This window comes from Acomys russatus, chromosome 6, assembly GCF_903995435.1.
Source record: "Acomys russatus chromosome 6, mAcoRus1.1, whole genome shotgun sequence".
Classification (NCBI taxonomy): domain Eukaryota; kingdom Metazoa; phylum Chordata; class Mammalia; order Rodentia; family Muridae; genus Acomys; species Acomys russatus.
This window is the reverse complement of record NC_067142.1, coordinates 24,974,303-24,993,794: the sequence shown is the minus strand read 5'-3', so window position 1 is coordinate 24,993,794 and position 19,492 is coordinate 24,974,303. Positions and strand designations below refer to the sequence as shown.

General features: G+C 41.6%; 1 protein-coding gene across 1 annotated transcript in view; it reads right to left on the bottom strand.

The window, feature by feature from the left end:
- Positions 1-571: 571 nt before the first annotated feature.
- The window catches only part of Slc35f5 (solute carrier family 35 member F5), a 34,344-nt gene continuing 15,423 nt past the window's right edge, over positions 572-19,492 (bottom strand). Inside the window, exons 8-16 of the mRNA XM_051147281.1 lie at positions 18,702-18,783; positions 17,486-17,573; positions 14,310-14,374; positions 11,174-11,278; positions 10,246-10,405; positions 8,077-8,167; positions 6,384-6,538; positions 5,038-5,134; positions 572-921 (exon numbers count right to left, since the gene is read on the bottom strand). Of these exons, the coding sequence (XP_051003238.1) occupies positions 5,059-5,134; positions 6,384-6,538; positions 8,077-8,167; positions 10,246-10,405; positions 11,174-11,278; positions 14,310-14,374; positions 17,486-17,573; positions 18,702-18,783 (822 nt within the window). The 3' untranslated portion in view covers positions 572-921; positions 5,038-5,058. The remainder of the gene's footprint in view (positions 922-5,037; positions 5,135-6,383; positions 6,539-8,076; positions 8,168-10,245; positions 10,406-11,173; positions 11,279-14,309; positions 14,375-17,485; positions 17,574-18,701; positions 18,784-19,492) is intronic.

Genomic DNA, 19,492 nt, shown 5'->3' with positions numbered 1-19,492 from the left:
GAGTAGAGTTTTTCCTTGCCTTTTTATTTTAACCATTTAAATTTACTTAGGAAAAGTAAGATTGTTTAAGGAAGCAGCACCCAGTTTTAGAGTAATTTAGCACATTCATATGTGAAAAAATACAAAATTACTCAATACATTTTAATACACAAATTCATATACAAACATTTTATTCTAATAATATTCTTTATCACTTCAATTTAAACCATTCCATTGTGAAAATTTCTTAATTGAAGAGAGAATATTCCTTTAAAACTCTAAATTAAACAGAGCTTTCTCAACTAATCTATAGCCACACAACCTTTAGAAGTACAAGATTCTTCAGGTTTGCAATTCTTCCCTTTAGAACTGTACAGCTTGTCATATTTTTTTTTAAGATACAAGGCACCAAACACCAGGGAGCACAGCACACTCAGAGCAGATCTCTTCTTAAACATTCGTCCTCTGAAGTGCCACCAGTTTTGCATGAACATACTTGTTACATAGCTAACATTTCTTCTGTGTGGTTATTTTGCAATCTACAAAAGTCAAAAATATAATCTGCAGCTACTGCAGGCAACGCAGGTGAGTGTCCAGGTCTCAGAAATGCTCATCTGCACACTTGGGTGATTCCTCGGAAACAGCATTACTCCAGCTGACCAAGATGTTTAAACACAGTGCCCAGAAGAATTTTGTTCCTTCATTAGTTCCAGTGATTTCATGAACTGAACTGATAGGTAAGGCAGGTTGGTCCTTTGGAGCAACTGGACTGCACACAGCCTACTTGGAACGTCCTTCATTTTAAAAACGAAGAAAGCAGACATGTGGAAAATGTGTTTAGAGTTTCAAAGAACTGAAACTGCTATTGTTCAGACTAGGCACTGAAACACTTCTACAAAGAACTTGCCAGATTGTCTCTTCACTGTAGAATGTTCCATTAAGCTAAAAAGAAAAGGATACAGAAATTCGTTACTTATCATATACATCGTTCTAATTTTCTACACAGTCTGAAAAGCAAATGTTGAAATAACCATTCTACACAATACGTGCAGTTATTCAAGTATCTGGATGCTTATGCTTGAGTTAGAAGAATTCAGGACAGTGCCAACAAAATGGCTCGGGAGTTAAATGTGCTGGCCACCAAGTCTGATGACCTGAGTTCAATTTTTGAAACTCACAGGTAGCAGGAGATCCAAGTCCCTCAAGATAGCTTCTGACCTCCTCCACAAACATGGTGTGGCAGTACACATGTGCAAATATGTGTACACACAAGTAAATAAATACATGTTTAAAAAAAAAAAAAAAAGGAACTCCCAGCACTCGGGGAGGCAGAGGCAGGTGGATCGCTGTGAGTTAGAGGCCTGGTGTACAAAGCAAGCCCACAACAGTCAAGGCTACACAGAGAAACCCTATCTCAAGAAACAAAACAAAACAAAACAAAAAAAGGACCTCAAGGCAAGTTTCATGGCAACATTGCATCTTAAGTACTTGACTACTTAAGTACTGTGTCCCAGCATTTAGTTTTACTACTGGCATGGTCTACTGTGGTGGTGTCTTCCTCCCAGCCTGCTCTGCTCTATGCTACTGGGTGGTGCTCCGCCTTCTCTGGTCTTCATTCTCAACTTTTTCTGGCTCCTGGTTTTCCAACTACTGAAACACCACTGGGGCCGGGGTAGGCTTGAATGCGACTGAGAATAACGCTAAGCAGTCTTGAAAACCTATACTAACGCAAGGGCACTAAGAGGCTGTGCGTTTACAGTGGTTTATAATTTAACGATTTTATTTCTATTTGTGTGTGTCTCTCTGTCTGTGGGTGTACACACATGAATGCAGTGCCTGAGGAGGCCAGAACATTCGCAGGATCGCCTGCAGTTGGAGCTACAGGCAGTTGTGAGCTGCCTCGTGTGGGTGTTAGAAACCAAGCTCACCGGCTCTGAAAGAGTCCCATGCACTCTCAGCTGCTGAGCCATCTCTCCAGCCCCATTACTTTTTTTGTTGGTTGGTTGATTTTTTGTTGTTTTTGTTTGAAACAGGGTTTCTCTGTGTAGCCCTGGCTGTCTTGGACTCTCTTTGTAGACCAGGCTGGCCTGGAACTCACAGTAATCCACCTGCCGCTGCCTCCCGAGTGCTGGGATTAAAGGCGTGCACTACCACGGCCTGGCTCCCATTACTTTTAATTTAAAAATGGCAGAGCCGTTTCCCAAGCCTCACTAAAAGGACAACAGACAATGAAGGACCATTTTTTCTTAGAAGGAATTAACTACATGAGCCAAGAGAAGAGCAAGCAACAGCAACAAAGCTCTGGTGGCCACAGAGAAACACCACTAAGTGTCTCTGTAGGGGATGGGGAGGGAAGCAAGAGAGAGCAGGAATCTGGCAAAAAATTAATAGAGTATCAGTTATACATTCTTGCGTTTTATACAACAGAAAAGTCTTAAAATTTATTATCTAAACACAAGAGAGGTTCTAGAGAAAATATCAAGTAGAATTTTAATGACATGGTCATTTCTTATTTAGTCATAAAAATATAAACATGGAACATAGATCTTTCCAAACTTATGCAATAATTATATGCTAGTGGTGGGAAATTTGTTTTGTTTGTTGTTTTTTGGTCTTGGGTGTTTTGTTTTGAGACAAAGTCTATGTAACCCAGGCTGGCCTCAAATTCACTATGTGGTAGAGATTGACTTTGAACTCTTCATGCCTCTGCCTCCCAAATGCTGGAGTTATGGCCTGTGTCAGCACGCCCTATCAGATGATGGAGACTGGCCTCTCTATTCTGGCCAGAATGATGTGGAACTAGGAGGTAAGCATGTGATCTGCCTTAGTAAAAAGTGTTGTCAGCTGAAATGCTTAAAGCTGAACAGACAAACAACAGAAACATGAGTATAGTCTGTAAAGAAACAGGTAAGCACAGGAGAATCAGCTGAGAATGGGGGTTTATAGGGAATTAACATTTGACTCCACCCCTTCCTGAGGGCCTATGGGAAGTTAATGGTTGCTGAGGAAAGGAGAGACATTTTCTTCAGCACTGTAGCTACTGGTGGGTTGCACATGCTCTTATAAAATAACTCTCACCCATGCTCCTGTAAGGAGATGGAAGTTCGCACATACACACACACACACATACACACAGAGGCACGCACCCACACACATGCACACACATGTACACACAGAGGAAGGGACAACGAAAGCAGAAGGATGCCAGTTTGAAAGAGAATGAGGCTCAGCAGGAGTGAAGAGAGACAAGAAGGGTTATAAAGGATAGAAATATGGATGTCCATATGAGTAGATACCTACATGTATGAAATGTTATACTGATATTCATTATTATGTGGAACTAATACCTGCTAATAAAAAGTCTTGAAAAAGGATCAGTTGTTTGTTTTTGTAGTGCCTTGGCATAAGCCACAGCTTAGGTGCCCACATGCATCATGGGCCCCATGTGATTCCCTCAGGGAAAGCAGAGTGGGTAAGGCAGGGCAGGGCAGGGCAGGGCAGGGAAGCTGCTCTGTAGACCTTTGTGGAGATGGGTCCAGGACTGTGCAAAGATACAACCACAGAAAGCCAACAAAGTAGCTTTAGAGTGGAATGTGCTATGCAGATAACAATCAGGCCTCAAGGCCAAAGCAATTGCTAGAAGCTAGCACTGCTGAGGGATGTTGTGGGTACAGAGGCAAAGTCCAGGCACAATCAGGAAACATTTCAGCAGAAATTGTCTAGGGATATCCCAGAATGAAAGGCCAGGATCCCCAGAATTCCTGTAACTTACTGCAGGTTCCTACTCTAAATAAATTGCTTTTGTACCTACCAAAGGTATGCCGGCCTTATTCCAAAATTCGTTAGTAAATCAATAACTGTCATATATTCCCTTGTCCCCTAATAAATATAAAGAGCATTAATTCTTAAAATTTTTAAAGTCGGAAAATGATTCTGAAACATTAACAAAAGCAGTTGGAGAATAAAGGCTCACACTGCAGTCTCATAAAACACACACACACACACACACACACACACACACACACACACACACACACGTGTGCATACCCACAGTGGAGAGGGGGAGAGGAGATGTGATACACCATAAAATATTTGGTTTTTCTTGGCTTTATAATAAGAGAAAGATGTCTCTAAGGTATATGACTAGATGGAATGACTTAGCACGAAGAAGAGCAGCTTCGCAGCTGGAGAGGCGGCTCCGCTGGTAAAGTGCTCACTGGTCAAGCATGAGGACCTGGGCGCAGATTCCCAGCTTCCACATAACAAGCCAGGCACAGCGACACACGCCTGTAATCCCAGGGCAGGGAGGTGGAGACAGGAGGACCCTGGGCTCGCTGGCCAGACAGCCTAGCAAATCAGTGAGCACCAGGTTCAGTGAGAGACTGTCTCAAACATAGAGCTGAGAGCAATAAAGGAAGACAGCCTCTGGCCAGAAGCCACATCCTTGGACACATGAACTCGTTCACGCTCATGGGGACACACACGCGTGCACATGTGCACACACACTGTCAGAATGAGTTAAAACTCACTGGCCATCTGATTTGAGTAAGGCACTACTGTGATAGTCTGAGCTCAGTACCTGTAAGATGGCTCTGTCATAACCCACTTCCCAAACAAGGAGACAGAGGCTCAAAGAGGCAAAGAAGCTCCCAAAGCATCACACAGCTGTGAAGAACCTGGAGACCTGGAGCCCAAAGCGGCTGGACTCCAGGGACTGTAGCACATCTGGCCGCTAGAATGAGGAACTCATTCTAGAAAATCTCCTGTGGGGGAGGGTGTGGTGTTGTAAACCTTTACTCTCAACACTCTAGATATAAGAGGCAGGAGGATCTCTGTGGGCTTAGATTAGTCTGGTCCCACATACCAAGTTCCAGCCCAGCCAGGGCTACATAGAGAGATCTTGTCTCAAAAAAGAAAAAAGGAAGGGAGGGAGGGAGAAATGGGTGAAAAATGGGAAGGAGGGAGGGGGAAGGTAGACAGACTGGCCAGCCCACCCCACACTCAAATATCCCAAGAAGAAACACACCATGACGCACAGAAGCTGGCTCAAACACACACCTGAACTACAGAGGACAGCAGCTAAGTAGCTCCATCCTCCTGAGAAACGCTGTGCATAGAAATGAGACTCTCGCACTGTTCACTGTCTTCAGGGACTCTAAAGAAAAAAGGTAAGAGTTAAGAAAGCTTTAGAACTGCAAACAAAACCTCAGAAATGTCCCTCTACCCTATCCAAAGCTGAGAAGTCACGGTACAGTTAGTGGCATAACCAATGAATTCCCTCAGGTTTTTGAAGTGCAATACAAAAAGCTTTCTCTCTTAAAAAGAAACTGGGGGGGGGGGGGCCTGGAGAGATGGCTCAGAGGTTAAGATCACTGGCTGCTCTTCCAAAGGTCCTGAGGTCAATTCCAGCAACCACATGGTGGCTCACAACCATCTATAATGAGATCTGGTGCCCTCTTCTGGCATGCAGGAGTAAATGCAGGCAGAACACTGTATACATAACAAATAAATAAATATTTAAAAAAGAAAGAAAGAAAGAAACTGAGAAGAGAAAATTTAAGACAATGTTAACATATTCTATTATAAGCTACACCCAAACCAGAAATTGAAATTTCTACAGTGAAATTACAAACTATCAATAAGTACTCTGGTTTTACCTATGAACCAAAATATTTCCTTCCTAAAAATTAGCAGTAGAGAAATTGTTTCATCATCCCAAGGATCCAAACGCATCTCTTTTCCTTATACAACACAAAGTATATAATTTACTCTCCAAATAATTCCTGTCAAAATCCCTAAAAGCCAGGCAGCCACTGTGGTGATTTCCAGCTTACTTTAGCCAACCCATGGCTGCTGTTTTGTCTTTTGAGACAGAGTCTCCCTCTATAGCCCAAGCTGGCTCCAATCTCAGAATCCTACTAGCCTTCCCAAATTGTTGAGATTACAGGCAAGCACAGCCACACCCAGCTGCAAATATTGTTCTTTAAAAGAAAATCTATGTTATGATACCAGTGTTCAGGGCCAGGCAGAGTTACACACATCGTAAGACTATAGCTCAAAAACAAAAACAAGGGATGGGGGTGGCTTGGTTGGTAACGTACTTGTCCCAATGCATAAAACCATAAATTCTATCTCCTCTAACCCACATAAAAAAATCGAGGCAATACAGGAGGATCCATGGGGCTTACTGCTGGCCAGTCTAGTCAAATTGGTCCAAGCTACCCAAACTGGCCAGCAACAGTACAACCCTCAAAGCTAAGCGGGAGCATGACTGGGGGAGACATTTGACATGGCCTCTGGTCTCCCCTCATGCACGTGCACACATATGTAGGTTCATGCAGACACAAACGAACAAATGAACACATATACACAAGCTTTAAAAAACTTAGTGGGATAAAAGATACCTCTGAATTCGATGTTTTCTGCATATAAAGGCAAAAATTCTTCTGACTCCTACCATCACAGGATCCCAATTATTATAATGGCACAGGAGAGTAACAATAAAAAATGAAACAAATACAGGGATAGCGCCTGCAAAAAATAACCAAGAAAACTGCACCTAAAACAAAAGAATAAAATAAAATCTCAATCATTAAGGCAATGTCTTTACAGTTAACACACATTAGAATACAAAGAAGACAGACTAAGCACTGACAAATGTGTTATCAAGTATTACTATATAAGAGGATTGAGGGCTTCAGTTTACAATTCTCCTCGCTTAAATACCAAAAGCAATACTTACTGCTCTAAAAAGAAAAACGAGCAAAAGAAAGGCAACAAAGGTAAGCCAGTAATTACTAGGCACACTGCCCCGAGTGGGATGTCCACAATAGAGTTCCTGTGGCAAACACCACGACACTCATTTCTTCCATAATGGTCAACCCCTGCTCACAAGTAGGTTATTCTTCCTCAATTTTCAATACCATCTTCAAAACATCACATTTGAAAACAAACATGTTAAAACTGTGTTAATAGTGTTATGTTACCGTTCTTAATGTTAAAACCAAGTGAAATCTTTAAAGACAACTAGAAATATCAGCACAGGATTGCTTTTATAGATTTACTTATTTAGGAGTATGTGTGTGCCTGAGTGTATGTACGTGCAGCACACGTGTACGGGTGCTGGCAGAGGCCAGAAGAGGTTGTTGCATCTCACAGATCCAGAGTTAGAGGTGATCGTGAGATGCCTGATGGGAACTGAACCCAAGTCCTCTGTAAGAGCAGTAAGTGTTCTTAACACTGAGCTGTCTCTCTAGCTCTACAGAATCATTTTTAAATAATGAATATACATATCACTGAGAGTATTCTGCCTTTATCCTTAAACTACACAAAGACCTAAAGAAAAAATAGCACTAAAAATAAGGCTAGTAGAACACACTACAAACTTTGGAGTCTTTTCAAATTGTATTAAGCTAACACACACATACACTATGATTACTTATGACTTAAAATATTCAAATTCCAAATGCAGAATAAATGGATGCCTTTCTCGAAGCTTTAGGCAAAGGCACACCTCTCTCCTCTGCCACCCTAGAATCACTAAAGAAACTTTTTCCACAAGGTGTAGTGGCACACACCTTTAATGCCAGCACTTGGGAGGCAAAGGCAAGCAGATCCCTATGAGTTCAAGGCCAGCCTGGTTGATGCAGTGTGTTCCAGACCAGCTAGGGTAATACAGCGAGAGACCCTATCTCAAGGCAGAAAAGGAACTCCTAGCTCATGGGGTGTGGCTACACGTGTCTACAGGGTGTGTCCATGACTGCAGCAGCCAGAGGTCAACCCTGGCTGTCTTTCCTTGGGTGCTGATATCTGGAACAGTCACTTACTGACCTAGGACTCAGAGTGCAAGCATGCAACACGACCCCTGGCTGGGTTTTGTTCTTGTTTTTAAACATGAATTATAGGGATCCAGCTCAGTCCTCGAGTGTGTGGAGTCACTGTATGGATGGAGCCACCTCTTAAACCCCTACTGTTTATGTTTCTATGTAGTAGTCTCTTTAGCGAGAGAAGCATCAAGTATTATCCATGTCTGCCTCCCTTATTGCTGAAACGCATCCCGTAACTGTCTCTGGTCAGCCTTAGTATCCATGAACTTACCTTCTGCATGCACATGTCGGCTATGATGGAGAGAGGTATCGTAAGGCTTAGTGCAAGTGTGCCTATCAAAGATGAGGTAAGAAAGCATCCCCTGAAAAAAGAAAGGAAACATAACCCCTATATTAAAAACACTAAAAGACACCACTGAACAAATTAAACCAACATCTCCATCCTGTAATATGCGCCTCAGACATTTCAAGTTGAGGTGAAAGCTGAGGAGGAACAGATACAGGAAATAATAGTTACTAAAATGACTCCAAAGTTTGTCCTTGACTATTAAAAATACAAACTTGGCATTATAAAGAGTGCTGGGTGCTTTATACTATTTGAGACCTGCTTGCACATATTATTCAACTTTAGATAATTTACATCCATTAACTTTAGAAATTACTGAGCAGAGTTTTTAGTTTTGTGTTGATAACCTAACTAAACCAAAGTATCCTTCTTTAGATTTAAAAAATAAATTTTAAACTAAGTGCATATGTGTGGGTTGGTACATGTGAATGCAGTGTCCTTAGAGACCAGAAGAGAATGTGGGAATCCTCTGAAGCTGGAGTTACAGGCAGTTGAAAGCTTCCCAACATGGGTACTGGGACCTGAACTCAGGTCCTCCGCAAGCCCAGCATGCACCCTTAAACATGGAGACATCTCTCTAGACCCCAAAATAGTATTATTAAAATTGAAATCATACATAAACTTCAAGAAACTGGTAAGCTTGTGCCACAAGACCCCGCTCTCTTAAAACTTCAGTCTGGTAAGAAGAATATTAAGTATAAGACTATAATCAAAGTCTTATAAATTATTTATGGGATACTATTTTCAAACTTACCTTAAAGTTATTGTCATTAAATGAGAAAAACTGTAACATGTGTTAGCTTCCTAAGTTAATTCACTCGTGATTTCCACACCTGGGTCATTCATCTGTAACGTATTGAATATAAACATAGCAACAACAGCCAAGCCTGTGAACCACCAAATATTCGCTAGCTTCCTAAGTAAGCAACACCCTGAAATCCCACTAAGAATCCATGAATTCACACTTGGTCCTCACATCTCATATGCTGGATGTTCATTAATCAGTCAGTAGCTGCTTTCATTTGTATAACACTATTCTTTATATGTTTGCATTTACATGTTCATGTGTGCCTATGCGCTCAGATGTACATACACATGTGTTCATGGGTAGGTAAGAGGTCCACATCAGGTGTCTGTTTCACTCTTCACCTTATTTTGGAGACTGGTTCTCACTGAACCTCGCTCCCTAATTAGAGATGCATGCCACCGCCTAGAAACGCAAACTCAGACCCTCATGTTTGTGCATCAACAACTTTATCAACTGAGACCCCAACACCGTACTTTAAAATTGATAATTTCATGCCTGTAAACCAACATCTTGAAGGCATTTTTCAAATTTAAATAATTTGTATTTCCTAGTTAGCTGCAGCTGTCAACACAGCCTAGAGCAGCGGTTCTCACTTATCTTAGTGCTATGACACGTTCATTCAGCGCCTCGTGTTGGGGTGACCCCCAATCATAAAATTATTTGGTTGCTACTTGATGCCTGTAATTATTCTAGATATGAATCATAGTATAAATATCTAATATGCAAGATATCTGACATACAACTCCTGTAAAGGGTGTCATTTGACCCCCAAAGGGGTTTTAACCCACAGTTTGAGAATTGCTGGCTTAGAGTCATCTAAGGGAGTTTTAATTGAAGGACTGGATTGGCCTGGGTCCTTTCTGTTAAGGCACTGTCTTTAATTGACGACTAATGGGGGCGAGGCTTCCCTAACTCCTTCAGTGATGGGCTACGGCCTGGAAGTGTGAGCCAATAAACAGTTCATCCTTTCAGTCACTTTGGTTAGGGTGTTTCAGCACAGCAGCAGAAGGGAGTCCAAAGCATGTTCATTCACATATCTGTATTCACGCCCTTATTAAACAAATACTTCTGAGCTTCCTTCTATGTGTCCTCTTTACAATGGGCCCACAGACATCAAAATCAAAGTCTCTGTTCTATTAGAGTAAATATATTCAATATAAGTATCTATGTGGAAGGGAAGCACACAGAAGAGAGCATCAGACCCCAGAAGACTCAGAAATGTTCAAACTACTCAAAAGTCAACAAACTGACAACAAACGAACCACAAGAGAAATAACAGAACTTACCACAGCCACAGAAACTCGGAAAGAACTGTTCCGATGAGGCCATTGATAACGATACACAATAGTACCACTTTATTGGGAAACTCGAAGTCTTCAAAGCCAGTATAATGAAGTAAAAAGAACCCCGGCCATAAGAGCAGCAGATTAAAGAGACCTACAAAACCTGAGTATCAGAGAGACATGGGTTAAAATCATGACTGATTTCAATTTCCCAAACTTAACAACACTATTAGAAATGAGGGGCTTCTGCAGTTGCTTGACTGGAACTTGTGTCCGTTGGTCTAAAGAGCAGTTCTACAAACAGTAACACCAGGAAAACACAAGAGCAAGTGTCTGGTAAGTGCTGAGTGCAGTCTGGTGGGGGAGACGGCTCAGCCAGTAAAGTGCTTGTGCTCAGATATGAGTGCACTCCTCAGCACACAGGGCTGCTCATTTGTACTCTCAGCTTTGGGGACATGCAGACGTGGCTCCTGGGGACCCACTGGCCAATTAGTCTGGCTGAATCGTGAGCTTCAGAAGATTCCACGAGAGACCTTGGAATCCATATTAGTTAAAAAAAAAAATCATAAGGAGAAAAAATGCCTCCATATTCTCTCAAAAAGATAACTTATGAATTTATAACTTCAAATAAATAGCTTAGAAGGTTAAACAGGTACTGGAGCTTTCTCAGAAAATTGGGATTAGTGCTACCTCAAGACCCAGCTATTCCACTCCTGGACATATTCCCAAAAGATGTTCCACCATACAACAAGGATATTTGCTCAACTATGCTCACAGCAGCTTGATTCATAATAGCTAGAAACTGGAAACAACCCAGGTGTCCTTCAACGGAGGAACGGACACAGGAACTGTGGTGCATTACACAGGGGGACACCACTCAGATGCTAAACACAGGGAGACGGTGCGATTCCCAGGCAGGGGGTGTACTTGCCGAAGAACATGGGGATGTCCAGTCTGTCCTCTCTGTCCACCTTCCTCTTGATCATCACAATGTAGACAGCATAGAGCACAGCTCCAGCAAGGGACCAAATGGAGCCTGCAAAAACCCACACATGATTTAAACGGTTGCATCCACCCATGAACTCATTCTGTGTATCAAACTGCACATACATAGCGCCTAATAATATATTGGATGCTATGTGAAGAAATGAGAATGCAAAAGTGAACAAACAACCAAGCCTAACTCATTACATGCACATCCCCCGGTAGGGCAGTAAGGAACTGAATGGATACACAAGTACATGCAAAAGTATTGGCCTTGGTGACATAGCAAACACGCACACAAATTCCAAAAATGAAGGTCAGATAAGTAGCAGTCTGTCATTAATTCTGAAACATGTACTTGCTATTTTTCTCTACATCAGAGTTCCTCAATCTTCCTAACGCTGCAACCCTCTTCTCTTGTTGTGGTGACCCCCAACCATAAATTATTCTCTTTAATACTTTATAACTGTAATTTTGGTACTGTTAAAATCATAATGCAAAAGCTATGTTTTCAGATGATTTTAGGGGGGCCTCTGAGAAAGGGTCATTCCATCCTCAGCAACTCACAGGTTGAGAACCACTGCTTTACATGAGCCACTTGGCACAGTCTATTGCACAGTGTAACACATGCTTCTTTCCATCTCTAAGCTATCTGTTCATCTGATTATTCCCATCTCTCCATGATTTTACAGACGCACTACCACCACATCCATAAGGTCACACTCTTCCACCCAGCATCCTCTTTTCTAGTCTGCTAAATTTCCCACTAATTTGTCTTCTGTTTTAAGACAATGGAACATTTACTAATGTTAAGTACTGTATTATGGATTAGGGAGATGGCCCAGAGGTTTGTAAAGTGCCCACAAGGAGGAGGACACAAGACTGCATCCCCACAGCCACACCAAGTCAGACATTGGAAGTGCATGTATCTGTCATGGCAGAACTCCTGCAAGGAGGTGGGAGGCAGAGGCAAGAGAATCCCAGGAAGCTTACAAGCCAGCAGCCAGGCATACACAGTGACAACCAACCAAAAAAGCTCATCTCAAACAAGGTGGAAATCAAGGACCATCACCTGAAGGTGTCCTCTGACCTCCACACAGCATTCTGTCACACATTCACCTACACTAACACACACATGTACACACACATAAAATGTACCCACACAAAATTAGAATGCCATTAATTTACTCTCTAGTGGCTTTATTTTGTATTTCCCATTCCTTACTTTAAAATAAGAACTCTTTCAAAATTACAAGCATATAACGCATGCTTATAATTGGTTGAAAATGTGCGATATAATGTTAAGCTCACAGTATGTGAATAATTACTACTAACTGTCTTTATTAACTCTGTTTAATGACCCTTAAGTAAGCCTTCAAAGACAATTAAACAACGTGCCAAGTGACCACACTCAATACTTTACTGAAAAACAATATTTATTAATTCTATTTTTTATTATTATCAAAAAGTTTAAAGTTTGTCAACAAAATCTTGCACTCAAAAAAACTATATGCATATATTGGGTTTTATTATACACAAAGTGGCTCTGAGTCAGAAACAGGAGATTTAGGTCAGAGCACAGGTGACTAGGCAGTAACCAAGTAGACTCTGGGAAGCGCTGTTCTAGCCTATGAACTTCAAATACCTAGAGAGATGAACTAATTCGGGCTCTAATTACCTTTGGGTTTTGTTTGTTTGTTTATTTGTTTTTGGGTTTTTTGTTTTTTGTTTGTTTTGTTTTGTTAAATGTAGACAGTAGGTCAAAACTAAATGTTTTCTATAATAGTAACTGCTAAGGCGAGGTGCATGTTAGTAGGTGACAGTATGGCTACAGGACACTTCTGTAACCTCCAAGTACCTCCCACAACATGCCTGCTCCTTCCACCCTTAGCCCCCCTCGCCCTGGAGCACCCTGACAGGCACTGCTTGATACCTACATCACTAGCCATAGACTAGAGCAATGTCGTGGGTCCTTGGGAAAAACGCACCAACACCAGTCAGGTCAGGAAATAGTACTGTCATGATATTACTACCAATTTCTACAACATCAACTTAGCCAGAACGAATTCTAGATAAACCTAACTCAAATGGAGGAACACTGTACAAGGAAAATGAGCTGTACCCTCCATAAGTGTCAAGCTCACAGAAGGCAAGAAAGACTGTATTAGGGCTCCTGCTGAAAGGACATTAGGAGAACAAGACAAGCAAATGAAAACCAATGAAAGACTCCAGGCCACTAAATGAACACTGTGAGAAAGACGGTTGCATTAAGGATTAATCTACTATCAAAATAAGCGTTCACTATAGTAGTAAGTGCTCATGAAAGATACAAAAGTGGATGAGAAATTAGTAGGTAATGTCAATTCTTGAACTTTGTAATTGATCTGTAGCTATATAAATTAATGTCTGGAGAATTTGAGGGAAAGTCATATAAAATTCTATTAACAGCCTTTTTTGCATCACTTCTAAAGGAAAATTTAAATTTTAAAAAATTATTTATTTATTTCCTTTACGTCCTGATGATAGCCCTGTCCCTCCTCACTGCCCAGCCCCACCCACCCTTCCTCTTCCCTATCCTCTTTCCTCTATTCCTCAGAAAAGGGGAGCCTCCCTTCCCGTCCACCCAGCTCATCAAGTTGCATCAGGACTGAGTGTGTCCTCTTCCCCTGTGGGCTGGCAAGGCAGTCCCGCCAGAGGGGAAGTCATCAAAGAGCTGTCAACAGAGTCCATGTCAAACCCTGTTACTGAGCCAGCAAGATGTCTTAGCCGGTAAAGAGGTGCTTGCTTCCAAGCCTGGAAACCTGAGTTCAATCCCTAGGACCCACAGTAAAAGACAGATTTGATTCTTACAAGTTGTCCTCTGATAGCCACACATAAGATGTGTCACCTGTGTATGTGTGCGCAGGGGCAGGGTGTGTGTGTGTGTGTGTGTGTGTGTGTGTGTGTGTGTGTACGCGCACATGCACACTAAGTGTACACACACATAAATAAATGCAATATGCCCATGCTGGGTCTGCACATGTCCTTGTGCACTGCCGTAAAGAGCTTGCCTGAATGCCCTAGCAGAGCAGTTGGCTTCTTACCTATTGTGTCTCTTCCAGCAGACTTTTCAGACCCAGACAGGTTCACCAGCACCACACCTCCAATGCTGTGAGAGAAGCACCCGTTACTGATGAACAAAATTCAGTAGCTCCTGAGCGACTAACCACCTGGATAAAAACTCAGAACTCATTGTAACCGTGGGTAGAACTGTCTGGGAATGTAGTGGTTTCACTGACGGGAACTCATGAGCTCATCGTCCCAGCACAGTACTGTACTGCACTGACAGTTCTTCCTCACAGATGCACGCTGATGGCTTCCATATTACATGGGAAGACTGAGGCATGAAGGGGTGAAATAACATGACCAAGAGCACATGATAGGGCTGGAACACAGGAAGCCTAGCCATAAAGTCCAACATGCTTACATGTTACTGTCTTTCAGTTATGGAAAAGGGATAACTTGTCCCTTTGCACAGCTTTTTTCAGAGATGGATATAAAGCTAGCAATGGCGCTCTTCTTGCAGATGAAATCAAAGTAGAGAGAAAGGCTGTCCATACACATTTGACAAGCCCTGTTGGCCCCATGACTTCAATGGGCAAAAAGGAGACAACTGAGGGTTGCTGAAAAGTCAGAGGACATCGCCTCATTCCACTATCACTTGCAGAGCGTCAGGAATAAGCAAAGCAGTGTGTTCCCCCGGCAACAAGACAGGCGTGCTTCTGGTCTTCAAAAAGCCTGGCCAGCCTTCCTACTTCTAGGTAGCTTATTAGTTGTGTATTTTTTCCCAAACAAGTGAAAATGCTGCAAATTTAAAAGACAGTCTAATTCTCTCGCTTACTGACAAAAAGGACTTGGACACATCTGAGGAGCATACAGAAAAACGGTGTTTGCCCTTATGGGATACTGTGATTAGAAGCTAAATAGAATATTCCTTGCGCTGAGCCTCCTACTCCCACTGGCAGCGTCAGGCTTTTTGCTATGATCAGTGTTTGGATTAGAGTCAGCTCTTGTTTACCGAGTTCCCACAATATAATAGAAACCATTTCATTTCCATCCAGAGGATGAGGCCGTGACGGTGCCTAAATATACTTACTGAGCACAAACTGTTCTTTGAAACAGTTTAGAAGTTTGACCTCCTCGCTCTGCGTGCCAGTCCCATGAGACAAATTCTACTGTGATCCCCAGTTTACAGAAGAGGAAGCAAACAACAAGGCTTTAAAATAATGTGGAAGATCTCAAAACTAGTAATGGACGTGGCTCTGGATCACAGACAACAGAATGAGACTTCTGAGATCATCAGATTTCCTTCAAGGCCATAGCTTTATCAAATTCTATATATGGTCACAAAAATTCAATCTCATTGTTTAAGGCCAATTCAAAACAAACTATTAAATAGTGTTTATTAGAGTATTTTTAAGAGTAAAATAAAACACAAAAATGTAAGTATCAACTATCCTAAACTACAGCTCAAACTTCATTTTTTTAAGGAAAGAAAGTAACTACTTTAGACTTGCGGCCATGTGGTTTCTTTTACAACTCTGCTGCCCCATATCAGCCACAGATGATCAGTAAATGAAAGTGACTGTCTCAATAAAACTTTATTTATAAAACTGGCAGATCTTATTTTTCTAGTCCCCATTCTTTTTTTTTTTTTTTTTTTTTTTTTTTTTTTTTTTTTTTGGTTTTTCAAGACAGGGTCTGTCTGTGTTAGCCTTGGCTGTCCCGGACTGACTGTGTAGACCAGGCTGGCCTCGAACTCTGTCTCCCAAGTGCTGGGATTAAAGGCATGCACCACCACGCCTGGCTCCTAGTCCCCATTCTTAAGCTACTTTAACAAGAAATAATATTCTGTCAAAGCACTTCCAAGTTCAACATTTTATATCCATTCCCACTTTATCAAATCATTCTTTATTACACGGTACTAAAAAAAAAGTTTGAACAGCATATATTTCAGTTAAAGTTTAATAAAATCTCATTTCCTTCCTCAATATAAATGTATTATATTTCTGATATGCAAAAATATGTTTGGTTAAAACATTAGCCACACATACAAAAGAATATATCCCTGGTAGTTATGTAGATTAGTTGGGTCAGCCAGAGTAGATCTGAAACAACCCTGGTCAGCTTTCCTGTGTGTAAAAGCCATAATATAGAATGCAGTAAGAGTGACCAGTCTTCCACATTTGCCAAGTGCAAGTCCTTCGGATACTTTACAGACACTGCTGCAAACTTTACAGGACACTCCGGTCTTCTCAGCCGGAGCAGGGCCTGGGAGGAGCAACAGAGCAACTCTGACTCAGTCTCAGTTGCTACTGGTAAGAAACAGCCTCCCCATTAACTGCTTCTCTTCTTTGCTCCCTTGTTTTCCAAAAATAGCAGCTTTGTCAAACTAAAGCATCTCCTGTGAGTACTGTCTATGGGAAAAGGCCTCTGCTAGGCTCTTGTCAACACACAGAATATGAAGCTAGGTTCCAGCCTTTAAAAAAGTATAGCCCAGCAGAGAAAACAAGAGACACAAGCTCATGGTTACATAGGTAAGACTGAAATGTAGTTATTGATCATGTGTCTGCTGTACTCCAAGATAAAGCTGCCAAATGAATTAAACAGAAAGTGAAAGAGCCCATAGGCTAAGAAAAGACTCAGTTCGTTTTCTAGAAGAAAGGGACAAAGAGAAAGCAACTCAAAAAGGGGGCTTATGTTAGAAAAAGGAGATGAACAACTGATAATGACATTGGTGCATTACTGTTAAATGTGAAAGTCAGCTCAACACTTAGTAGTGTGGCAGCCAATGAGAACCAATGAGTGGGAACCAGAGCTGCCCTGGGATCTTTCTCTTCAGCTACCCTAATGGGACACAAGGCTAAACAGCATCATGCCCACAGAAAGACTTCTTTGGTCTCCTCTTTCTTTGCTTATGCATTATAACATAAATTGTTTCAATATCATATTAAAGTCTTTATTTTGTGTCTCCATGGGTATATGTGTGCATGTGTACATAGGTATGCATACTTGTGTGCTGTGAGGGACTGAGGAGGGTTCTGGGGCTGTCAGAGGAGGCACTATAGGCTTTGGAACCGCCAGTTTGTTGTACGTGTGCTTAAATCTGAACTGCAGGCTTCATGGTTGTCCGAGCGAGCTCTCTTAACTGCTGAGCCATCTTTCCACTCCTAATACCAGATTCCTGAGCAGGATAAAGCAGCATGTGTTATAGTCTTACCTTAAAATTACAGCTAATAGTTTAGAGAGGGTAAACCTGTCTCCACTGTTACTCGGAAATACAGCTGCAAGAATTAAAGTAAAAAGTCCTAAAGGGAGGAAGAAAAGAACAGAAGAAGCTGGTAAGTATACTTGCCACCCACCTTCCTAAACACCAACACCAAGGGTGACATGAGTAAATTACATGCCTAATTTTTTGTTTGTTTGTTTTACAGGGTTTCCCTGTATAGCCATGGCTGCCCTGGAACTCATTTTGTAAATCAGTCTGGCCTCAAACTCTGCCTTCCGAGTGCTGGGGTTTAAGGAATGTGCCACCATGCCCTGGTACACACACCTAACTTTTAAGGTAATTGTTTTGCTATTTTCAAACTGCAAATCAATACGGCATTTACTAAAGTGGAAACGTTCAGAGGTCAGATTAAGAGCAGCCTCTAAACTAAGCCGCATTTATTCCAACAGTACAGATAAGGGTAGGCCTACTTATTTTTAAACTACTAAGTATAACGTTGACCCTACAGAGGAGCTTTGCAATCTCCTGACAGTCAGTCATGCTTGTGTTCTAAGCTTATTTCCACAGTTTCAAAAATACTTCCTTTATCTTCCAGATTTGGAAGGTAAGTCAATGTTAAAAATAAAGCACTTAGTCAAGTACAAATTTTAGATATGAAATAAGCAATGGCATTTAGTCAAAAGAATCCAGTGAACGATCTCTGAAAAGGAGATATGCAGGATAAGGCTACCATCAGGGGAGGACAGACCTAGAAAACCTTCATACACTATAGAATAAAAAACACAGGAGGCCAGGCGTGGCCTGCATGCCTTTAATCCCCGCACTTGGGAGATAGAGGCCAGCCTGGCCTACTGAGTGAGTTCAAGACTAGCAAGTACTACACAAAGAAACCCTGTCAAACAACAACAACAAAACAAACAAACAAAAACAAATCAACAAAATCCACAGGGGGGTGATGGATGGCACACCTAGAAAATGTTCATGCATTTCAAGACTAAAAACCCCAGAAGGCCAACAGTGAAATAGCCAGAGCTAAATAGTAAGAGTCTCAGTAACAATCCTCCCCATAAATAATAACAATAAAAAATAAACAAATGTACAGCAAAACTAAAAGCTCAGAAGATAGAATTGTGTCTATATACATACAAATATCACTATAAATACATGCATCAACTCATAATGCAGATTTTGAAGACACATTTCTTACCAGAAGTTGAAGACAAAATGTTCACTATGGCAACCTGTGTGTCTGAAAGTGCTTCTTGATATGACAAGTTTGCCAAAAACCACTAAACAAAAAGAAAAGGAAGTGAAACCTCATGAAAATTAGTTATACTGTCAGTCCAATTTACCATTCCCTCCCCCCACCCTCACGAGCACTGTTTCTGAATGAGTCTTGGTTTTGTTTTTAAGATAAAATGAAATCATGTGTGCATGTGTGTATCTTGCTGGGGTATGGGGACTTGCACACAGCACCAGCTGAGGCCGGCACAGAGTGCTGGATCCTTTGAACTGGAAGCAGATGTTTGCAAGCCATCCAATGTAGGCACTGGGAGCTACACTCTAGTCTTGCAAGAGCAGTATGTGCTCTTAGAGGCAGGCGGATTGCTGTGAGTTCGAGGCCAGCCTGGTCTACAAAGCGAGTCCAGGACAGCCAAGGCTACACAAAGAAACCCTGTCTCGAAAAACCAAAAAAAAAAAAAGTATGTGCTCTTAACCCCAAGCCATCTCCCCAGTCCCCATAAGTGGTTTCAAACGTTGTTTTGTGAGGGAAGAAATATCACATGCCCTAAAATAAGGACAAACATTAATAATTGTTCCTAAGATCTTGCTATCCTATTCCTTAAAGATACCAAACAGGCAAGATATAAGTGGCATATACTCGTGACCCCAGCACTCAAAGTCAGGAATATTACAAAGTCCACAACTCTGGAGCTGTGGAACTGTGCAAGTGGAACCTTGTCTCAAAAGACAATTTAAGCTGCAATAGAAAAAAAA